The 17,561-nt window shown below is 40.7% G+C and overlaps 1 protein-coding gene across 7 annotated transcripts in view; it reads left to right on the forward strand.

Moving 5' to 3' along the window:
• The window catches only part of Mapkap1 (MAPK associated protein 1), a 217,375-nt gene that overhangs the window by 15,614 nt on the left and 184,200 nt on the right, over window positions 1–17,561 (forward strand). For 5 of the 7 annotated variants that reach the window (XM_059260122.1, XM_059260120.1, XM_059260123.1 and 2 more), the window contains exons 2-3: window positions 11,841–12,166; window positions 14,695–14,784. In XM_059260122.1, coding sequence (XP_059116105.1) covers window positions 11,908–12,166; window positions 14,695–14,784 — 349 coding nt within the window. In that variant the 5' untranslated portion in view covers window positions 11,841–11,907. Of the gene's footprint in view, window positions 1–8,926; window positions 9,035–9,160; window positions 9,356–11,840; window positions 12,167–14,694; window positions 14,785–17,561 lie in introns of those variants that run through there. The other 2 variants (XM_059260121.1, XM_059260119.1) reach the window with 2 other exon arrangements.

A 17,561-nucleotide genomic window follows, 5' to 3' on the forward strand; every position in this document is an offset into this window, starting at 1 on the left:
TATCCTGATTTGGCAAGGTTTAGCAGTCATTTTTCCTTATATCCTGCTTGTCCAGAAAGGACATCATTCATACTGTCAGCAGTTGAGGCAAGGGTAGTTCTTTGCCCACTAGGCCATTTAATGCCAAGAAGAAGACAAACTTCCAAACGGAGTGTCTTAGAAGCCCAACATTCTCTTGGGAGTAGATCGGTGCTGCCAGGAGCAATTATGTCTCATGTCAACAGAATTCTAAGTTATCAAAACATTTAAATGCCGTATTATCTAGGTCTATGAAGTGTTTGAAGACTTCCTATCCATCTGACATAAGTTTCTGTAAATCTGGAAAACCTAACTAACATAACAATAGATAGGACACTCATGGGTGACTATTAATCTGTAAGTCTTATTTACCTAAATAACCTAAGGACGAAGGCTTCACATAAACAGGGTAAGCAATCTGTAAACAGATACACAGTATAAGGACAATGACCTCAAAATTATGATAATACACAGAATATCTTGTGATTTTTGTTTGTTCATTTTGTTTATAATGGTCTCCTGCAGTCCAAATGCTATGAACTTGATATGTGCCAATGATGACCTTGAACTTCTGATCCTCTGGCATTCACCTCCCAAGTACCATCATTATGGGCATGCACTACTATGTCTGATTTATGATGCAGTGTGAGGATCAAAACCAGCATTTCATGCATCAAAGTGATCATTCGACAATTGATTGACATACTCAGCTCTGCCTTTTTTTTTTTTTTTTTTTTTTTTGGTTTTTCGAGACAGGGTTTCTCTGTGCAGCTTTGCACCTTTTCCTGGAACTCACTTGGTAGCCCAGGCTGGCCTCGAACTCACAGAGATCCACCTGGCTCTACCTCCCGAGTGCTGGGATTAAAGGCATGCGCCACCACTGCCCGGCTTTTTTTTTTTTTTTTTTTTTTTTTTTTTAAGGTAGGGTCTCACTGTGTAGCCCTGGCTGTCCTGGAACTCTATTTTTGTTTGTTTGTTTGGTTGGTTGGTTTTTCGAGACAGGGTTTCTCTGTGTAGTTTTGGTGTCTGTCCTGGATCTTGCTCTGTAGACTGGGCTGGCCTCGAACTCACAGAGATCCACCTGGCTCTGCCTCCCTAATATTCAGATTAAAGGGGTGCACCACTGTGCCTGACGTAGAGTTTGTTATTATAGCAGTGATTTGAGCTCTAGGTCTCCCTATTACATTACACTATTAGAATATTGATGGCAATAGGTACTAAAATAAGCAGTAGGAATTGTTTAGATTGCAGACATTTTGAGTACAGATTTTAGTAGCAAAGTTCTTTGGTTTAGTCAGAAACGATTCTGAGGGAATTAGAAATGACCACAGATGTCTTTTCAAGTCACACATTAAGGTTTCTTAGCCTCAGCATTGTTGATACTGACCTTTTGATGGTACAGTTCTTTGTTGTGGGTGTTTCCCTGTGCACGGTGGCATGATTTGCAATCCCTAGAGTTCATCCTCTTATTAGTAGCACATATCCCCAGTGTGACAACCAGAGATATCTCCAGACATTGCCAGATGTCTGAACCCATTGCCACTGTTGAGTCTTTAACAAGTGATTTAAGGAGAGGAAGATTCATACCTTCATAAAATAACCACCTTACTGAATCAAGAGTTGGATCAAACAGTTTGGAGCGGATAGTTCTTAGAAATGGTGTTCCTACAGCTAACTAATTAAGCCAGAAATAAAGCACCTGTGAAGCCATGTGGGCCCTGGGATTTAGAGAAGAGTTTTCAGGGGTGAGATGCATGTGTTGGACTGAAGAGAAGGATTGGCACGTCTCATAACAAGAAACTATCATTACCAAAGACCAGAAGATACACAGAGTTCCTGAGAATTGCAGGAGGTGGAGGGGAGGCAGGCTGATAGTGAAACCAGGTTATAGAGAGCCCCCTGTGCTGTGTGTGGAGGCCTTCGGGTTTACTGAGTGACAGGTCATCTCAGACTTAGGGCTTAAAGCAGTACAAGCTTAGGACTCTTAGAGACAGGAGTCAGGCTCCAGCTGGGTTCCTCCTTAGGATCTCAGAGTTGAAATGAAGGTGCTGTCTGGTGAGGAGCTTCTGAGCTTCTTAGGTTGTTTGTAGGATGCTTCCTCGTGGCTCCTAGCTAATGGCCAGTGTTGAGCCCTTGGTCCTTGCTGCGTGGTTCTGAACATCACCACTTGCTTCTTCGAGGCCCTTGGGAATCTCTTTGCTTGACCATTTCCATCTTCACTTGACTGAGAAGTCTCATGTGACAGAATGCCTGTCATCCCTTCATCCCTTCATCATGTTCTGTTGACTGTATCCTGTAAGGTCTCACCTACACTCAAGAGAAGGGGTAGCTATACAGTAAAGTGGATGGATGATGTCAAGAGGCTGGACTTTCTGCAATTGTCTCTCCCATAAACCCCTGCGCCATAAAGGCAGTGGTCAAGTCTACTATTTCTCTTTAGTCTCTATCTCTGGTGCCTGACATGTAGTAAGTGCTTTGTGATCTTCGTCAGATGAGTAAAATCTGTGAGTACTAGGTAGGCAAATGAGCACTGCTTACAGCTTACATCCTTAATCAATGATTTCACGTTGAAAACAGTCTAGCTGCTTTGACATTATTTGTGTCTTCACTCTAGATAAAACTATAAACATTTTTACCTGAGATCTTAAAGTAAAACCTGAAATTATTTATTTCTACAACTGCCAATCAAGCCTATTATGTCAGAGAGACAACACCCATTAGAAAAAAAATAATTTAGGGCTTCATTGCAGCGAACTGGTAGATTTCTTGTAACCACTGAAGTTGTCAGGTTTGGAGATTTGAGAGTTGTGGGTGGTTAGGTTGTCTGAAGTTTTACTGCTGTCGCAGTTAACATTTCAGGACTCTGGAAGTGCTGTTTTATAACAAGGGAGGAGTAATACTGTAGTCTGACTTGGGCTTGGGACTTCATATATGGTTTATATATTAATTATTACTCAGTGACTGGTCTTACAGCCTTTGTACTTGTCATCAGGAACATCTGTAGGCAGAATTTTGATTTTGAGTTGTTCATTGAGAAAGAATAACACCAAAGCCAGTTTTCCCCCAGACCATGCTGTTGAACCTGGGGTTTAGGAAAGTCCATGTATGTTCTGGGAAACTGAACCCCACAAAAACAAGCATTGCAAATTTTTCTAGACTATCAATTTTAGTAGTGTTTTCTTTCTCTGAATATTTATTATTTTAATTTTGAAATGTGTGGGGTAGGAGTATGTGCATAGGAGTGCTGCCACCAGAGGAGACCAGAATTGGCTGGAGGATCCCTAGGAGCTGGAGTAATTATAGCTACCTACTTGTGTGCTGAGAACAGAACCCAGGTCCTCTGGACAAGCAGTTTGTGCTCTTAACCATTGACAGCCACCTCTTCAGCTCTGTGGGGTTTTTTGGATTTTGTTCTTTTGGGTTTTTTTTGTTTTTTGGAGACACTGTCTCATGTAGTCTAGACTGTCCTTGAACCTGTGTAGCTGAGGATGACTTTGAACTTCTGGTTTTACTACTGCCACCTCCCAAGTGCAGAAGCTACAGGCCTCTGCCACCACACCTTGCTCTAGGGGTGTGTGTGTGTGTTTCTTTTAAAACAAAGAGGTGTAGTTTAATCATAGGGTAGACTGTAACTAATGAGCTTTAAAAACAAATTTCTTAGCTATGGTGGTGGCCCAGCCTTTAATCCCAGTACTCAGGAGTCAGAGTCAGGAGGATATCTATGTTAGAAGCCAGCCTGGTCTACAGAGCAAGTTCCAGGACAGCCAGGACTACACAGAGAAACCCTACCTTGAAAAAAACAAAAAAAAAAAAACAAACAAAAAAAAGAACTAGCAAACTTATTGGGCCTGTGGATGTAGGTCTGTAGAAGTGTTTGCCTAGCGTGTGTGTGTGTGTGTGTGTGTGTGTGTGTGTGTGTGTGTGTAAAACACTCAGTGTCCAGCTCTAACCTCCGTAGAAACACATTCGGGCACCTGTACATACCAGTATGTATACCTACATGAACATGTCTGTGTAACACACACAGTTTTTCTTTTGATGATGATTTGTAAGTATTCCAAAGCCAGGCATCTAGAGGCCAAGATTTTGAAATTTCATAGAATTATTCCCACTACATTTGATCAGTGCTAATTATAATGCAAACCCAGATTTAAGGATGGGGCAAAAAAATGTACCAAAGCTGTTTAGTGCATCCTAGTCTGGCTGTTACATGTTAAGGGATTAGTACTGCTCACAGGAAGAGCCCAGCGTCGGTCATCTGTCACTACCTTCCTTGTATTTCTGCAAAGCCCAGCCATCCTTAAAATGCCACCTCTTCCTTTCTTGGACTTTGCTGTTTCTTGGAAAGCATAATCATTTGGGAGTTGACATATGCATTGCGTGTGTTCCTTTTCTGTTGGTGGGGAAGAGCGCCTATGTTGACACCAGTCTGGAGGGACAGCACACTCGTGTAGATTCCTAGTCTCGCTCTAAGATGACGGTTAGTGAATGAATCTCATTCAAAAGAACGTACAAGCATTTCTTTGCTTTTTTTTTTTTAATCTTAAAGTACTTTTACTCCAAGTGTGGAAATAGAAATGGAGGAGGATAAAGTAAGCTCCAAATGTATGTTCTCACTGTTACTGTTCACTGAAGTTAGACATAGTCATATGGAGAAGCTTTGAATTCCCAGAACAATTTTGAAAAGCCATTTTTGCTAGTCTGAAAAATAGATGAAGGCTTAATTTAGAGTCACATTGGAGAGAGTTAGAGAAGGAAATTCAGAAGCAACAAACTGCATTTTATTTTAATAGTCATTTCAATTCTTTTCAAATTCTAGGAGGTATAAATTCTGAACTGTAGCTATGTCAGAGAATGTTGGTCAGAGTCTAGAGATAGTCTGCTGGTTTCTAGAAATGGAAACTTCATAGAATGAAAGGGTTTTGTTATCCTAACTTGTAACCACCCTGTGTCATGGTAGATAAATGGGACTGCTTTTGTTAGTCTGAGTTAAGGACTCCTGCATGGGAATCAGGTTATTATGCCAAATACTAACAGTGTCAAGTCGGGGTACAGTGTAGAAAGGTTAAAAAAAAACAAAAAAAACCCTCACATCTGCTGTTACATGTTGTTAACTCCCTTAGCAGACGTTAAATCATTTCAAGTACAATAATAGTGTGGGAGGTAAATTAATTAACCATTAACAATCTTATAAATACACAATTAACATGCCAGCATTTATATGACACATTGATGGGGCAGCAGTAATTTTTGATTGGGAGTTTGCAGACCTTTGAGAAGCCTCGGGCTGTTGCTTATTCAGGCAGGTTTTCACAGATTGCAGGTGAGGGCTGCTAGTAGATCAGTGAGTGGTATTTTGAAAGGGAAGGAGCTCTGGGAGTCCTTTCTAAGCATGGGTTGGGCACAAACATTTAGACACACTGTTGCTTGCAGGTCCTTAGGGAGTGAAGGAGTACAACGAGGGCTCAATGCTTATGATGAATTATTTGAAGAAAGATAAAATACTTCAGCTATGGACTTATAGCTGAGGTTGCATAAATTAAGATTTTCAAAAATATCTTTGGGGTAGGGTCAGAGGCGTAGCTTAGTGGCAGAGTGCTTGGCAAGCACACAGAAGCTCCTGGATCTGATCCCCAGCATTGCAGCAAATCAACCAAACAGAATTTATATTTAGACCTAACTTGAGATATAAAGTAAGACCTCTGCGGTTTTAGGTTAAAAGTAGATGATCTCTCACGTTCCTTTCATGTGGGGAATTTTGTGAAAAATGTTTCTTTTTCAGCACTTGTTATAGGTACTGCTTATTTTTATGCTGTTGTACCAAAATGACTGTAGCATTAGCAGAGTAGCTGTCTTGTGTACAGCTGAACACATGTGTGTCTTAAAGCTTTTATAAGGACCCTTGGAACCCACAGCAATGGGATGTTTACAAGCTGTCTTGCTGTGAATGGTGAATCTTTGTTGTGAGGCTGTGACACAATGGTTAGGAACCTGTGCACTGACCATGTTTCTTAACCTTTTTTCTGTGCCTTGGGTTCATGTTTTTTTCAGTATGTAAAATGGAGAATACAAAAAATAACCATCTTTTTTTTTTTTTTTTGGACATTATGCAGCCTGCCTGGAACTCCGCTCTGTAGACCAGGCTGGTCTTGAACTCATAGAGATCCTCCTGCCTCTGCCTCCTAAGTGCTGGGATTAAAGGTGTGTGTTATTATGACTTATGATAGCAACTGTCTTAAAAAAAGGTTATTTTGATAAACTAATTCATGTAAAAAGGATAAAATAATTTTAGCTTTTCAGGTTAGGTGATGTGTAGTTTATTTTGGCTTCTGGAATTCTGTGATCTAGCTATAGCAGATGTACAAAGTCCTATGGATGCATACTGTTTTATCCTGAATCACTTCCCATGGCTACTTTCCCCAACTCTGCATATATGTTTTATACTGCTGCATTTCACGCTTTTCTATGAACCATTGCCAGTAAAGTTTGGAAGCTTGCGTGTATAAAGTTCTTGAGTATTCAGAACTGGGCATGGTTGCTTATGCCTGTAGTCCTAGTACTCAGGAGGTTAAGACAGGAGGATTGCTATGAGTTTAAGGTCAGCCAGGGCTCCAGAATGAGATCCTAATCTTAAAAGATTGTTGAGACCTGATATTCATCTGAATCTGCTAGGCAGGATTTCAACTGTGTCCCAAGTTACATATGCAGGTTCTGTGATTTTTTTGGTTGTGAGCCTAGCCTTTAATGGCTGAGCCATCTCTCCAGCCCGGTTCTGTGATTTTTAATGAACATAAACAGTTGTGAAGAGTTGTATGTAGTATACAAGTCACGCCAGAATCCTCTTTTAATAGAGTAGTAGAAACTAAGCAGATATGTGCTGAATCTTTTTATAAGGAGACAACTCTGTACATTAAAAATATTTGTCATTTCGAAACTAGGAATGGTGGCATACACATGTAATCTCAGCATGTGGGAGGTGGGGTAGGAGGGTCAGGAATTCAAGGCCAGTCTCATAGCAAGTTTGAGGTCAGCCTGTGCTATATGAGACCCTGTCTCAAAATGAAGAAAAAAGCAGGGAGGTGGTGGCACTGGGGAGGCAGAGGCAGGCAGTTTGAGGCCAGCCTGGTCTGCAGAGGGAGTTCCAGGACAGCCAGAGCTACACATAGAAACCCTGTCTCAAAAAACCAAAAAATAAAACAAAACAAATAAATAAATAAAAGAAGAAGAAAAAAATCTGTCATTTTGGAATTGTCCTCACTTCTGCCTAGATGTCCCTATTACTTAAATTTTTTAGTAAACAAATATGCTTTGAAGAACCTGTAAGTAAATAGTGGGAAAAAGGGTCTTGGGGCATATAGCTAATACTGCTTACCATTTGTGAATTCCTGGGTTCTACCTCCAGTCTCTCGCTCGCTTGTTTTCTCTCGCACACATAAATGTTAAAAAAAAAAAAACCCACATTATTTTATAATTGAAATTGAGATAAAACTGGTTAATTTTGTTTCACTTAGTGTTTTCCAGATTTAAAGCTTTTTTAAATTAAAAAATTTCAGTTGTAGTAAAATGTACATAGCAAGAAATTTGTCATTTTAATGACTTTTCAATATCCAGTTCAGTGGCATTATGTATACTCACAGTGGTATGCAGCCATCACCACCACCCATCTAGAGAATTTTCCATCTTCTTAGACTGAAAGCAGTACTGAACAACTGCCTGGTCCTCCTTCCTCTAGCCCCTGGCAACTAGCTACCAGTCTTCTTTCTGTCATTAAGAATGTGTGTGCTCTGGGTAGCCAGTATGAGAATGCTTGAGTACATGTTCTTTTGTGACTGGCATATTTTACTTAGTTATAATGTCCCTAAGCATTCATCCATTTTGAAGTATTATCATTTCCTAGGTTTGTATATATCACATTTTGTTTATCCATCTTCTACCATATTTATTTTAGTAATTTTTATGTGTGTTTGTCTGTGTGTGATATATGTACATGTGAGCCCATGTGTGCAGAGGCCAGAGACATTAGGTGTCCTGTTGTTTTTTACCTTATTCTCTTGTGATGTGGCTGAAGCTGATTCTAGTCTGGTGACCAGTAAGGTCCAGTGATCCTCCTGTCTCCGTCACCCATAGCACTAGAGTCACAGGTATACATGACCTTACCTGGCTTTTTATGTAGACACTTTTGGCTTGAACTCAGGTCTTCATGGTCCCTAGCCCCTTCCATATTTTTTTAATTACTACATAGTATTCCATTGCATGTATGTGTCAGAGCATATGCATGATTGTTTGGATGTTCAGATTACATTTAGATTTTCAGTATATATTCCAAGTAATTCTTAGATAAACATTTATGCTCAGTTACTTCCTAGGGAAAGTTCTATAGTGGGTTTCATAGAGTGTTTATGTTTTACATTTTGATGTTTTACATTAAGCGTTACCAAGTTTCTCTACCAAGTACCCATTTTCACTCCCTCCTATTATAAATGAGAGTGTAATGTCTCAGGACACCTGTCAACATTAGTTCTTAAAAATCGTTTTGTTCTTTGTACAATTGAACAGAAAAAATAACTTATTTCATTGTTGTTCTGAGCGTCTGTGTTAGAAATCAAATATACCTTCAAGTGATGCTTAGCTGCTCTTAAAAGATTTTAAAAATACTGTCATGGTTCTGAAAAGCAGTGTTGGCATAAGTGAATAGTGTCCCAAGGTGACAGTTTTGAAAGGCCTTGGTGAGAAGTTCTCATGTCCGTATTAACAGAATGTGCGCTCTCTCTCTAACCACACACCTGACATGCTTGAAAGACTTATCTGGACAGCAGGATTGGATGGGTAGTCATTGCAAGTTGGGCAGCGGCATGTATTGAGAATCCTGCTTGGTGTGGCACCCTTGTTGCCAGAGAGATGTGTTGCTAAGACCCCTGTCCTTATGGAACTTCAGGAACACCTCATAGGAGCCCAGAAATGACACCCCAATAGCGTGTTTCCCAGGGAAGTCCTGTGGAGTTTCCTCTCAGAGCTGGTGTGGATCAAATACACAGATTCATCAGTGCATGGAGTCATAGTGTTTTTGGTTTTTTTTTGGGGGGGGGATTGGTGGGGGAGCAGGGAAAGGTAGCTGTCTGGTGGCTGGGACTCTGATGGGTAGGGCTTAGGGGTTAGAGACCTGATCTCTCGGTCTGGAGATGGGAGCTTACCTGTTCTCAGTCGGTGAAGTGTATACTTACGATTCTGGTGATGTGGTTCGGTGGCTGGGCGGTGCCTTCTTTTGTGTTCTCAGGTCACGTTTTGTTTATTCGTCAACTCCTCAGCTGATCTTGTTTCCTCAGACTTCAAACTGTAGGTAGGATTCTGAATCCTTTCCCGGATAGATTTTAGCTGAGCAGGGGAGTCTCACCAACACCTCCCGGAGTCATAGTGTTTAACAGAGAGACTGCTTGCTGATGCTGGAGTGTGTTGAGGTCTTTCTAACCAAGGATGAAGTTGGGGAGCTGTGTGCCCCCCTCAGAAGTGCTTAACCCATTCCTCTGTTTTTTTTTTTTTTTTTTTTTTTTTGTAAGCTGTGCTGGACAGATTCACTTTATTAGAAAAGGTCTGGGGTTTTTTTGTTTGTTTGTTTTTTGTTTTGTTTTGGTACTTCAGTGTACTTTTCTTTGTTCTTTGCTATTTGGTTTGTTGCCAGAACACTCAGTAGACATTTGCTTTTGCAGGAAGAGCTAGACGATGTGAAGGTGAAAGGTACAACCCTTTTGCCAGCAGTAGCTGCCTGCCTTTCATAGAGGGAAGAAGCTGATTGTTTCAGGAGGCTTGCAGGTGGCCAGCTGCAACTGCCAGAGCAGCTTCTTTACAAGGGATTCTGTGCTCGGTGCTCCCTCCATGGTTATAGAAAAGGCTTCATTTTACAAATGGAATTTAAGTGCTCATTTTAAATTTTGTAATTATTTCATCACTACGCTGACTTATTAACATTAAAGAGATCAGATATTTGAGAAATGGGTGATACCAACATGGTATTGGGGGCATAGGAGGTCTGTCCTGCACAAAGTTTTGTTTAGGCATGAGATACTTAGCATTGCATTTCCCATTAGCCTCTGTGAGAGAAGTAGTCCATGAACTGGGTATAAAGGAAAGAGAGTAAATATTAGTGTATCTTGATTAATATCTTGATTAAATGTACTTCAATCACATTTCCTTTTAATATCAGTATCTTTAATATCCACTAGATAATGGCAGGCAAAATTTTGATGAATTTTAAAAATCCATTAGCTGCCATGATTTATGTCATTGGAGTTTCCTCTGTGTCCCTTTCTAGAAGAAACAAGTGAGAAGAGTCTTTCATCTTCTCTCCCTCTCTTTTCTTTTTCCTTGTCTTTCTACTGGGGACCAAACTCAGGGCCTTGCATAGGCAAGGCAAGTACTCTACTATATACCCAGCTCCGAGTGAGTGTGTATGAATATATGTGTGTAGGTGTGATGGATGTGTGTTCAGATGCACATGCCCATGTGTATGAGGCCAGGTGAGGACACTGTGTGTTCTGATGTATAACTCTCTGCCTTCCTCCCTTGAAATAGGGCCTCATTGTAACTGGAACTAGGCTAGCAGCCAGCAAGCCCCAGTGATCCTCCTGTTTCTGCTTACCATGGTTTTGGAGTTACAGGCTAGCACTGCTTCTGTGCTCAGATTTTTACTTTTAAGATTTATTTGATGTGCATGAGTGTTTGGCCTGCATATATATATATATATATATACGTGTATACACACACACACACACACACACACACACACACACACACACGTGTATATATATATATATATATGCACCATGTGTATGGTTGGTACCTGTAGAGATCAGAGAATGTCAGATCCCCATGCACTGGAGTTACAGATGTTTGTGAACCAACATGTGGGTGCTGGGAATCAAACCCAGGTCCTCTGGAAAAGCAGCCCTCTCTCCAACCCCTCACACTGTCTTTTTATATGGATTCTAGGGATTTAAAACTGTTTTGGTTTTGCTGGGTGGTGGTGGCACACACCTTTAATCCCAGCATTTGGGAGGCAGAGGCAGACAGGTCTCCAAGTTTCAGGATAGCTTGGGCTGCACAGAAAAACAAAACAAAGCAACAACAACAAAAACTAGTTTGGTCTCTAGGGTCTATTTCCTAGCCACAATATGTATTATTCTCTGTTGACTATTTCCAGCCAACTGAGAAAGTTCCATCTAGTCCATGGAATAAACATCATTACATGTAGTTTTAACAGAATCCAGGAAGCAGTTCTTATAATTAGGTTTCTAAAATAAGAAATTAATCTTGTGGCAAGGCAATTTTGATTAATACATTTTATTTTAAAAACACAGTATTGTCTTAAGAGAAAGAAAAAATGTTTATTGAACAAAATTACTTTGGTGATAAATTTTTGTAAAATCCCTGGCAGCTCAAAAAGCTTCTTGTCCCTTTAAGTTTACAGCCGTGAGACTGTAAACTGATAAGTGCAGGTGAGTACTGTAGCATATCACCTGATAACACCTTGTCCCCATAGCATCAAGAGCAGGTGTATGGGGTAGAGGAAGAGGGAAGGAAAACATCCGTTCTCACATGGTCCCTTGCTTTGAGTAGACTCACTAAGTATTGCTGTGATTTTCTTGAGCCATGAGCCTGGTGCTTATAAGGATTTCCTTTCAGTTTAGAGTTAATCCGTTTAAGCTCCTGGGTACAGGGATATTGTTGGTTTTCAAGATAGACTTTTACCGCATTGAGTTTGTTTGAAAAATGATTCAGCCATTTTTTTGCCTGTTTCTTAAATATTGCTGTGTGCATCATGTTTCTAGGTAGGTGAGCCCGTGAAACAGTATGAAGAGGAGAAAATAGCCTTAAGGAAACTGGCCCACAGGAAGGATGGCCTTCTTGGACAATCCAACTATTATTCTAGCCCATATTCGACAGTCCCATGTGACCAGTGATGACACGGGAATGTGTGAGATGGTTCTCATTGATCATGACGTTGACCTAGAGAAGACCCATCCTCCTTCAGTGCCTGGAGACAGTGGGTCAGAAGTTGAGGGAAGCAGTGCTGAGACTCAGGGCTACGTGTATGCCCAGTCTGTCGATATTACCTCAAGCTGGGACTTTGGTATTAGAAGACGCTCAAACACAGGTAAACTCTGTCTTTAGTTCTCTTCTTAACTTCAGATCAGCAGTCAGCTGAGAGAGAATGGCAGTGTTGGAACACACCCCTTAGGGAGTCTCTGTGCCTAGTCAGAGAGAGTGGCTGAGCATCTCTGTGAGTGGAAGAGCCTCTGGTGTGGGGCTGTTCGGAGGAAGTAGACAGGAGAGCCTTGTGTAAGTGGAAGGAACCTTTAGAAAAGGAAATGGCCCTGTTTTGAGACCTTAGAGTCACCCAGTCTCAAGTAAATTTCCTTGAGGGAGATTACAGGGTGACAAAGGACTCTTAATATGGGAACAGGATAGTCCAGGAGTACAGGCACCAAAGTCAATCCAAGAGCAGGCTAGCCCAGGAGTGCAGGCCATCGAAGTCCCAGCTCCTGGAGGAGCAGTGGGAAATGGGTCAGGAGGGTGGTTTTAATAGGATTCCTACATAAAGTGAAGGAGGCACAAAAATGCCCCTATTTTGATGAGTTCTCCTTACTTTCTTAAGTTGGTCACTAACCTTTGATCTCAGTGGTTTGGAGATGCTCCAATTTGGCATATATATTTAGTTCTTAGCTTATAGAGGCTCGTCATTGTTCATTGTCCCATTGATAGTGCTTTTGTGATCTTCCCAGGAAAATGCAATGTGCCAAGGTTTAGGGGAGGGGAGGGAGGGGGAGAGAACACATACATAAATATATATACATACATGCATACATACGAGAGACAGTATTTTAGGAATCATTTTTTTTAAACCATCATAAAATACTATCAGAATCAGTAGCAGTAGCCTGTTAATCCCAAGGAAAGGGAGTGGCAGAGATGGACAGCACTGGAGAATGTTTATTTTCATGGGAGTCTTCTGACAGAGCTGGGTACACCTCACAGTGAAAGGCACATTGGAGTTGGGTTCAGAATGCAGTGTCTGTGACATCAAAAAGAATAGTCTGCCCTTAAGATGAAAATAGCTAATATCACTTCCCAGTATCTAGAAAGACTTTTATCAAAAGAGGGTTCAAGTAAAGGTTTGCATGTAATTGAGAGCCGCTGGCGCTCAGTCACTGCGATGATATCTTCTGTGACAGGCTGGGTACATTTTACCAGGGAGGTGTTGCCCAGTGAGAGCATTATGATGGTATTCCTGTGACTACACCCTCCACAGTTATTAAGTACAGTGGAATGTGTTTTTCCTCAGTGGATTTGGTTAGGTATAGTGACATTGTCAGAATGCTTTTTGCAAGCCAGGGCAGTGGTGGCGCACACCTTTAATCCCAGCACTCAGGAGGCAGAGGCAAGTGGATCTCTGTGAGTTCAAGGCCAGCCTGCTCTAAAGAGCTAGTCCCAGGACAGCTGGGGCTACACAGAGAAACCCTGTCTTGAAAGAAACAAAACAGTTGTTGTTGTTGGTGGTGCACACTGGTAGGATTTGCGGAGAAAACAAAACAAACAAAACAGAATGCTTTTGCCAGCATAGTTTTTAAATTTCCAGCAAGATTATTTCCAGTGTTGCTCTCCCACAGTGCTAAGGAAGGAATGTATGGTGTCCATCCTTGAAAGTTCTTGTAAACAAAGTTGATCTTAGTTGTTTTCTTGTCAGTGTGGGTGCCTGAGTAGGATGTGGAAGAGTAGCAAGAGAAAACAAGCTCCGAGAGAGGCTTGCATTCTGATTCCTCAGTTATGGTTGGGAGCAGCAGTTGCTTATGGACACTGGTGATCTTTCTTTGAAGGACCAGGCCACTGATTTTTGAAGGTTGATCAGTCAGTGGCAATATAATCACTGATGTGTGATTTTAGGTGACTTTTGTGGCTGATATTTCTTTAGTTAAAACACTGAGGTGCTAGCACTTAATTGGAACTGGAGGCTGTATTGGTGATCGAGGAATTTGGTTTTTAATCTTTAAAGTGCATCTTAAAGTTTTTTAAAGAAAAATTGTTCTTTTTAAGATTTGACTAATGTGACAAAGATACAAATCATTTATTTTACTACCTATAAACTGTTTCAGCCCACTGAAGAAAAGCTATGCTAATTTATATAGCTTTGACATTTTATAATTTTCATGATTTTTAGATAAAGGATTTTATATTTAAAACTTTAATAGTCTAGTCTGAGTTCATTTATCTTTAATTTTTGAAACGGGTAGAGTAATTCATAACAGTAATTTTATTCCTGTAATGTAATATTCACTTCAGTTCATTTGTGCATTAAAATTCCTTTAAGACCGTTATTAATGATTTATATAATGAAATGTCATATTAATCACAGAAGTTTTCACATTTTATTATTCTCTTCCATGTTAATACTATCTTTATGATCTCTATTAATGTTTTATATCCTCTAATTTCAATTATAAATCAAGAATATTTTCATGTTTTTGTTGGTATTTGCTTTTCAGGGGTGCCACCTTTAAAATTTTATGGCTTTCTCCCTCCATCTGCAATATAAAACATCTTTATTCATATAAAGGTAGTTAATTATGTCTTTGTTTATAGTAAACTTTCATTGACAAACTTATAGTTATAATATTTCTTTTCAAGCTCAAAGATTAGAACGACTCCGCAAAGAGAGACAAAACCAGATCAAATGCAAAAATGTTCAGTGGAAAGAAAGAAACTCTAAGCAATCAGGTAAATGGAAATAATTTTCATTTATGATTTGGGATTTGTATATTTACTTTATATCATTATATATGGACTTTAAAAAAAATCTGTCCTTTTAAGTCCTTTGGATGATACCGTTTGTGTTTGACCTTGGAGCTCAATGCGCTGCATACGTTGGCCCTGTGGGTTTGGGCCCTCTTTTCACACTGGTTTACAGGGTCAATTTGGGTAGAAGGCATTTTCTAAAACCACTACTCTGGTGCCTTCTTCTGGGCCAAGGATAGTATATACTTTTGCAAATCAGTGTTTAAGTTATAGATTCATTTGTACAGTTCTATTTATTTCTTTATTGTTTGTGTGTGCACACCCATGCACACATGTCACCCTGCATGTGTGGAATCAGAGGTCAGCTTGCAGGAACCAGTTTTCTCCTGTCATATAGGTTCAGGGGAATGAACATGGATTCTTCAGCATGGCAGCCAGAACCTTTACCAGTTGAGCTGTCTTGCCAGCCTCATTTATATAGTCCTAATCTAGACTTTTCCCGCGTCAGTGACCACAACACCCTTTTTTGTGTATATATACTGACTCTTTCAGCTTAAAATCCATTCTGTTGCTGGTATTGTTAGCATTGAGGTTTTATACTATATGAATACATAGGCTGGCCATTTTATGTATTTTTAATACTTTATTTTCAGCAAGAAGAAAAAATTTTTAAGTTCATTACTGTGGAGATGGCCCAGTCAGGAAAGTGCAATGGCAGGCCTGAACTTCCAGTGCTGAGAACACAGTGGCCTCTGCATGAGATGAGCATGCACACACACAGTCTTAAAGTAGTCTTAAAACAGTTTACACTGATTAGATCATTTTCCAAGACGTTCTCTTTGTTTTTTCCTTTAAAAGAAATGTCCTCTTTGTTCTCCCAATACCTCCTTGGCAGGTGATGGATGCCTCATAAATCTTTGTTGACTGTCTCCATTGCTGCCCAATAATTCTGAGGCTGGCAATGTTAATGGTTGCTATGTGACTAGCAGGGCTTCCTAGTGTGTGCTCGGCACTTCCTGTTCTTCACCCTATGCAAAAGTGGAGGTATTGGTGCTTATGGCTGCAGGTGAAACAGGCCAGGGAGACCTGATTAAAGTCACACAGCTGGGAGGGAGAAGCGTTTCACATCCCGCTTTGTCTTCTTGATGAAGCACACTGCACTTGCTTGTTTCTTCTGCAGTGTTGTCATTAGATCCAGTTTCTCAGTGACTTCCTCTAAATGATGCCTGTGCAGAACCAGAAATCCCATTGACATTCTGAGACAGCAGGACATACCTGTCATCCTAGCACTCAGGAGCCTGAGGTAGAAGAATCTCAAGTTTAGAGCCAGCCTGGGCTACCATTTCTTTCTCATATTGACTTCTTATAGTTCTCAGTTGTTTTTTCTTTCTTTCTTTTTTTTTTTTTAAAGATTTATTTATTTATTATGTATACAGCATGAATGACTGCAGGCCAGAAGAGGGCACCAGATCTTGTTACAGATGGTTGTGAGCCACCATGTGGTTGCTGGGAATTGAACTCAGGACCTCTGGAAGGGCAGTCAGTGCTCTTAACCTCTGAGCCATCTCTCCAGCCCTCAGTTGTTTTTTCTTAATGTGTGTCATGTTCATGTGTGTTTTCATGTATGTGGGTGCATGTGTGTGTGTATGGACTAGAGATTGACATTGGGTACCTTCCTCAGCCACTCTCCATCTTATATGTGGAAGCAGGTCTCTTGTCGAACCCAGAGCTTGCTCTTTTGACTCCTGTCTGCTTCTGCCTTGACATGCTGGTATTAGAAGCTTTTACGTGGATTCTAGGAATCCAGACTTTGGGCCTTGCATCTGCTTGGTAAACACTTTATCTGCTGAGCCATCTCCCTATCCCTAGCTTTGCTTTTGATACTTTAAAGATCTGACAGGGCTGCCTCTGTTGCACCTCTCTCCATTATATTTAACATGGCCTGAAAACACTTGAATCCTTCACCTGGTTTGTTTTGAAATTCCTGTGTTTCTCAGTGCAGTTGCTGTGAATCCCCTCTTAATGACAGTAAGAGATGGTTTGAGCTCTGTTTCTTGGACTACCCTTTATTTGCTTTCTTCACTTTCAAATTTTAAATATGTAAATAAAATACAACATGAATCGAGCACCTGTGCTGTCTGCAGCCTTCCATTTCAAACTGGAGAGTGGTCTGCAGCTGGAGTGCTCTTCTCCAGCTCGTTCCACCACCTTCACTCTGTTGAGAATTTCACAGAGTATGCTGGAGAAAAGGACTGCCCCCAGCTTTCATTTGCAATCACTCAGTTCCTTGTGTATTTACACTTCCCTCCCTAAATTTCCTCCTCCTCTTTTCTGTCTCCTACATTTCAGGAACTGATTCTGTGATCATATTTCTGGAGCAGGTCGTTAATGTCTGTTTATACTTGGAGACGTTGGCCTGCAGTCTACCCTGCTTCATGGCTCTTCTAAGCAGTTATCATGAATGTGCCGCATCAGTGCACAGAATAATGTTCTTGAAGGTTTCTGTAGGTGGGGCCTGTCATCTCCGCTGAACACTCTGTTATCCTTAAGCTTGCTAGAAGAGTGGAGTTAGGAGTTCACTAAGCATAAGCCTGGAAAACTGAACAGCACTCTTTTATTTTTAAAATTATGTCTCTGTGCACATATACCTATGCTCGGGGGACCAAAGGAGTCAGAACCACCTGGAACTGGAGTTAAAGGTGGTTGTGAGCTGCCTGACTGGTGTGCTGGGAATCAAACCCAGGTCCTCTGTAAGAGCA

Source organism: Peromyscus eremicus, chromosome 4, assembly GCF_949786415.1.
Source record: "Peromyscus eremicus chromosome 4, PerEre_H2_v1, whole genome shotgun sequence".
Taxonomy (NCBI): domain Eukaryota; kingdom Metazoa; phylum Chordata; class Mammalia; order Rodentia; family Cricetidae; genus Peromyscus; species Peromyscus eremicus.